The sequence below is a fragment of the Leucoraja erinacea genome, chromosome 11 (genome assembly GCF_028641065.1).
Source record: "Leucoraja erinacea ecotype New England chromosome 11, Leri_hhj_1, whole genome shotgun sequence".
Lineage (NCBI taxonomy): Eukaryota > Metazoa > Chordata > Chondrichthyes > Rajiformes > Rajidae > Leucoraja > Leucoraja erinaceus.
This window is the reverse complement of record NC_073387.1, coordinates 38,539,571-38,545,543: the sequence shown is the minus strand read 5'-3', so window position 1 is coordinate 38,545,543 and position 5,973 is coordinate 38,539,571. Positions and strand designations below refer to the sequence as shown.

General features: G+C 41.3%; 1 protein-coding gene across 4 annotated transcripts; it reads left to right on the top strand.

Moving 5' to 3' along the window:
* Positions 1 to 313: 313 nt before the first annotated feature.
* On the top strand, positions 314 to 4,564 carry LOC129701703 (uncharacterized). 4 transcript variants are annotated; one of them, XM_055643070.1, is made up of 3 exons: positions 317 to 1,012; positions 1,596 to 2,699; positions 4,180 to 4,564. In XM_055643070.1, exons 2-3 carry the CDS (start codon positions 1,721 to 1,723, stop codon positions 4,209 to 4,211), a joined length of 1,011 nt encoding a protein of 336 aa, XP_055499045.1. In that variant the 5' UTR covers positions 317 to 1,012; positions 1,596 to 1,720; the 3' UTR covers positions 4,212 to 4,564. The 4 variants fall into 4 exon arrangements, with proteins under 4 accessions (XP_055499041.1, XP_055499045.1, XP_055499044.1 ...); XM_055643066.1 differs by having other exon boundaries at positions 314 to 1,012; positions 1,596 to 4,564; XM_055643069.1 differs by lacking the exon at positions 317 to 1,012 and adding an exon at positions 1,094 to 1,114 and having other exon boundaries at positions 1,596 to 4,564.
* The last annotated feature ends 1,409 nt before the right edge of the window (positions 4,565 to 5,973 follow it).

Below are 5,973 nucleotides of genomic sequence, written 5' to 3'. Positions count from 1 at the left end.
TTTAAAAGAGAGTCCGATAGAGCTCTGGGGGCTAGCGGAATCAAAGGATATGGGGAGAAGGCAGGCACGGGTTACTGATTGTGGATGATCAGCCATGATCACAATGAATGGTGGTGCTGGCTCGAAGGGCCAAATGGCCTCCTCCTGCACCTACTTTCTATGTGGCTCCGATCAAGAGTCCAACCCTTTGCAGGCATTGAATTGATCACCGGATTCCAACACTCCGCCCCCATCTCCACTCTACACTGACTAAACACCACGCCCAACACAACTTGAACATTTCATCCGTAAGATGTTTATTTCACTTTCAATCAATGTGAACGTATAATAAATAGTTAGGGTTTACAAGAGAGACCGCGTGCTATTTAGTTAATCGGTTCATTTCCTCTGAAGCGTTCCTGTCCCCACATTGCGTTGGTTTGAACACATCGGAGAGTCGGCCCAGCCCCAAGTCATTCACCTCAGACAAAGTAAAATGTGAAATATTGGTAAGGAGGGGTGACAGAAGGGTGTTGTCAGTGTTCTCACTCGGCGATATACTCCCATGCACACATATGTTAACACGCATGCTCTTGCCTAGTGTATTGAATGCAACCCAATCAGCATTTATTCACATCTGCTCTTGGTTTAATCTCAAAAGGTGCAACTTCTGAACGCATTTTCTGGGACTGGAACGCAGCCCCGAATGTCGGTGCAATGCTGATAAAGGATCTAGGTGTCAATAGGGAGACACAAAAAAAACGGAGGACGTTTCCAGGGAGACTGAAGGGCGCCTCCTCCTCCTCCGATACGGCTCCAGCCTTTCTGTAGGGATAGCGGAAAGCCCGGAGAAACCAGAAGCCGGCTGGAAATCCTTTGAGGAAAGTCCCTCTTTGCATTTCTCCAACCGGTCAGCAGCCTCCGAGGCCCTAGTGCATTCCCAGGAGAGACGAGGACTGTCTTGTGTCCAGCGCAGGGGGGTGGGAGAATCGACCAGGAGGGGCCTCCTTCGTCTGCGACACGCCAGATCCAGGTGAGGGGGGTGAATTCGTCCATTGGTTCGATCCCGGGTCTCTCCAACCTCGCCATTAATCAAACAAGTGGGGTGGGGGTGCGAAATCTTTCCAGAAAGAAGGTGGGGGGAGAGGGAGGATTGCCGAGAGCCCGGCGTATGGGAAGGCAAAAATAAATAAAACGAGTGCGATCGAGATATGATTCAGTTCGGACTGTAGAAAAATCAACCAGTTGGACCGGACGGGTGGGGGAATGAGCGGGCGCTGCTCGGTAACGGCAGGACGATGCCTGGAGAGTTGACCATTTCAGGGGGAGTTGGTTTCAGGGTCAGGAGCTGCGGTCAGACCTGGAGAAGGGGAGGAATGCTGCCTAGAAACTCCCCACATTGCAATCATTCCTCACCCCCGGTGTACTGTAATAGCCCGCTTCAAACAGCGCGATGTGCCACTGGAGTGATTCAACAATTAGTTGGCTCAATTTTAATTTTCGCCTGTAGACACAAATTTTAATATTCGCTCTTTCGGACGGTTTTTCAAAGAACGTTTCTCGCTTTTTAAATCCACATTTTCATTTTGTGCACGATTTTTTCCTCTCTCTTTCAGACTTGAATGCTTCCGTTTTCCGATGGAAATCTCCTGGGGATCTGAGCAAAACACAAACAGCCCATTGTAAGAACAGAGAGAGCGCAGCCAGTTCAGCGAAAGCGCCACGTTAACTATGAAACAAGATGGGGACCATTAAAGATCTCAACAGTTTGCAGTTTGCAGTATCAGATCCGGTTGAGATGGAGAGTAAGGGCACGCTGACGGCTGCCGTTGTCGCTACCCCCTGCAATAACCAAGGGGGGGATCCTGCGACTCAGTCCAACAGCCCTATTCTTTGTTCCAATACTTGCTCGAACGATATGAGCACCAGCCGCCCGCTGGAGATCAGCGCTAGTGTGGGTGAACTTGCCAGCGCAGAAATAGACAATCCCAGCGAAATCTCAGAGCAGGCGATGGATATAAGCAAGGAACACGGGCAGGAAGAATCTAGCGGCAACTTCTGCAGTGACGCTGCCCAGATTAACACAGAGATAGACCAAAATAGAAAAGAAACAATAAGGTTAGATATGAAGAGCTCTGACCCCAGTGCCGATGTGCCCTTTGCCGGATTGGGCCAGGAGACGACGAGAATAGAGACAGCCCACAACATTAATGTCCAGTGCCTCGCTGATCCGGCAGAGGTAAAGAAAACGAAGGTTAATTTGCGTGTTCAGCCGGATAGGAATATCACAGAAAATGGTCGGCAAAGCGAGAGAGAGAACGAGGACTTGGGGACAGTTGCATGCTGTTCACAGACATGTATGTCCACATCAACAAGTCAAGACGCTGAGGTGCAGGTATCAATCCAAGTGCAGAGCAGGTCAATTGCTACTAGCCCCATGGCTCCTCTGGATAACTGTCCAGTGTTTACAATTCCTGAGGTCATCTTAAGAGATCCACCCGTTGAAAAGCCAACTGCTTGTCCACCAGATATACCATCTGTAACTGCGCCACCAAAAAAAGATGTTCAGATGCAAGTGGATATAACCGTGCAATGCAAATCAGTTGCCACCGGCCCAATGACTCCTTTGGAGAAGACTCCGTTACCTACTCTCCCTGAGGTGTGTGTGGAGGCCATGGAAGAGGATGAGCCGGTGCGCGAAGTCCAGTGGGATGAAAAAGGTATGACATGGGAAGTCTATGGAGCATCCGTGGATGCCGAAGTCCTTGGAATAGCTATCCAGAAACATTTGGAAAAGCAAATAGAGGAACATGGCAAGCAAAATATTGAGGTGTACCAAAATGATAAACCTAATTCACTGAAAGGATCTTTGGGAAAGGAAGAAAATAAGAGAAGACAAAGCAATGTTTTTCAGGCAGTTCTACACAACATTAGAAGTCCGCAATGTTGTATTCGTGGGGACACCGCAGCGGAATGATATATCTTTGATCAGGATTGTTGACAAATTATCACAAAACCTGAAAAAGTTTGTCTCATTAGTACATTTCCTATTGTTTCTAACCTTTTTCACGTTTTGCCTGAGCAAATTAATAAAGCAGCAAAATTAACCTGCATCATAGACAAATAAAAGATTATAAATACTTAGGCAAGTGAAACATAAAAGAGGCTAAAAGCTGAAAATCTGTTTTACTAGTTCTTGTATCTTTACCTTAACTCATTTTAAACAACAGTGTTTTGCATTTCATAATATTTAATTAATATGTGTGTAACGGCAAACGTACATAGATTCATTGATTTAACACAAAATCAATATTAAGTGCTATTTTATCCCCACCACTTGGAATTGCCAGTTGCTATCTAGCTAACGGCAAAAGACTAAGTTGGCAGAATGTAGCTCTGGCATCATTCACCACGTGTTCTGAAAGAGCCCTCTTTGAAGTGCTTGGCAGTGCCCCAGGAACAATGCAGCATTCCTTATAACCTCTGCAGTACATTTTATCTACTTGCCTTGTATTTGTGTATCCCCCTCACTGGTAATAGACAATCAAATTCAGTTTCATATAATCTTGTGACATTTTATAGTTAACGTTTATTGGGCTGCACAACCACATTGTCAAAATAAATTTAGTTGAAAGTAGGACTGATTATTAAAAGTTTTCCTCTTTTAATTTTGTTTTTGTATTGTCAGAAAAAACATAGGACTTTTTTTGAAAAGATATGGGAATGTATTATTTACTAAACCCCCCAGTGAAAAGACAAATTAATTCTAATATATACTAAATAAGAACTTCCCAAAAATGTTTTAAAATACTTTTACAGGAAATAGTTGGTTTGCAGCAATGAAACAATAAGAAAAATGAACGCAAAATAATTCAACATTTGAAGGTATTTTGAGATTTGTTAGACAGAATCTGAATAGAATCCTGTTACCTTTTGACGATATATGTTTCTATTTTTCTCACTACTTCTAGCTTTCATTTTGGCTGTCAACCTAACTGAATATAACTTGTCAGTTGAATGTATAAAAAATCACCTAGGAACCCATTTTCCTCCATTTAATTGATGTATGAAGCCATTTTCCATACGCAATAATCTGCTGGTTTTTAGAGTTGAGTAGGATATATGGTGGTATAGTTAAGTTAACTCAAGGTTTTGTATTTTGTCACTTCAAATGATATATTGTTATTATTGATATTTCAGATTCCCCAAAGCTGAAAATGGAAGGAAAGTAGCTGCTGAATGTTATGATGTGTGTTTGAATTGATCCTTTGGGTACTATTTGTTGAATTGATAGAAATAACAGTCAAATGTTATGGTTTACTTCATCCTCTCATTGGAGAAATCGAGTATTTTCTCATTAGTTTATTTTCCTTTGTGGAAGATGCTCCCTGGATTCACTTAAAATAATCTTTCGGTAAAATCTTGCTGTTTTTGTGACTAATTTCAATGCCAGACGTTGTTTCTTTAACAAAATGTCACTGTCTAGTTTCTGTTCTAGTGTTATTAACATTTTCTGAGTGGGTTGGTAAAATAATGTCATCTCGATTGTTATGATACACAATAAAAATGGGATAGATTGAAATATCAGTCACACTCTCCAGTTGGAATATTTTTCTTTCATTTTAATAACAGGAATACTAATAAATTTGTTGTCGTAATTTGTTTATATTGCTTCAACAGCAAAAACTGAAGAATATTAAAATATGAAAACCATTTATGATCCTTGCTTGAAATCGCCAGCCAGAGTGCTGAAATTATATTTAAGAACTGTTCTATGTATCAATTTGCGGCATTGTGATAATGTACGGTATGAATATTTACAGCATATTTTATTTTTACATGAACCATCTTTGAATATAAGCCACAGACCTTGCCACTTCCCTTGGTTTATTCTCTCGCTTGGGCCCGATAAAGTATTATCTCAAGCTCATTAGACATCTGGCTGTTATAAACCCATCACTTGGTACCCTAATAGTCAATTTGTCCTGCTTCTTATTTCTCTCTTCATTACTGAAATGTATTCATTGATTGCTTGTTATATATCCATTCACAGCTAAGGATGCTCTGAATATTTTTTGAGGTATATGCAAAATCTTTATTACCATCCTTAATATACACAGCCATGCAATGGGATTTATTGTTAAATTATAATATCTACCCCATGTAACTCAAAATGAACACTCACAAAATTATCCACTTTATGTGTTTGCTTAGCTGAGACTTACAGACAATATTGAAGCCCCTGACCGAGGTACAGTAAAAGCTTTTATGTGCTAACCAGTTAGCAGAAAGACAAAACATGATCACAGTCGAGCCATCCCTAATGTACAGATACATGACAGCAGCGAAGCAGCAAATATAACAAATGTTCAAATAGTTGCCTTCAAATGTACCATTATAATTGTTCTGCTCCAGCAAAATTAAATGAAAATGATAGACACATATTTCTACTGAAGAAGAAAAAGCCTTGTATTGAATATGTGCAACAATATTAAAGAGTGATACAAATACAATGGACTAACACTAATTACAAGTTACCTAAAGATAAGCTTATCTTGACAGAACTGCATGGCTCAATCACCCTTTCAGCTTTTTGTATATGGTTGATGCCATTTGGGTGGTGTGTGGGTAAATAGCCATCACTGTGTGTATCACCTGTGTTACATATACCCCTGTACACCAATGTATTTTGTAAAACAAAACAATGTGTTTTCAACTAATTTTAATAGCTGACATCTGTACTGCTTGGATGTTAAACAATGGCTAAGTAACACTAATGTAACTGCATGACAAAGATCCACTAACATAAAACAGGCAAAGAAAAATGAGATCCATTGATATTCATTTGATAAGGCTGTTAGACGTCACCACCACAAACCAACATTGACTTCTCTAAATTCAGGTAGTCCCTGCTTTCTCCTCCCCTTCTCAGCTCTCCCTCAGCCCACTGTCTCCGCCGCTTCCTTTCTTCTTCCCGCCCCCCTCCCACCCTCA

What these genes read in the sequence shown, in the direction of transcription:
- LOC129701703 (XM_055643066.1), top strand. Translation starts at nt 1,721, where the DNA reads ATGGGGACCATTAAAGATCTCAACAGTTTGCAGTTTGCAGTATCAGAT.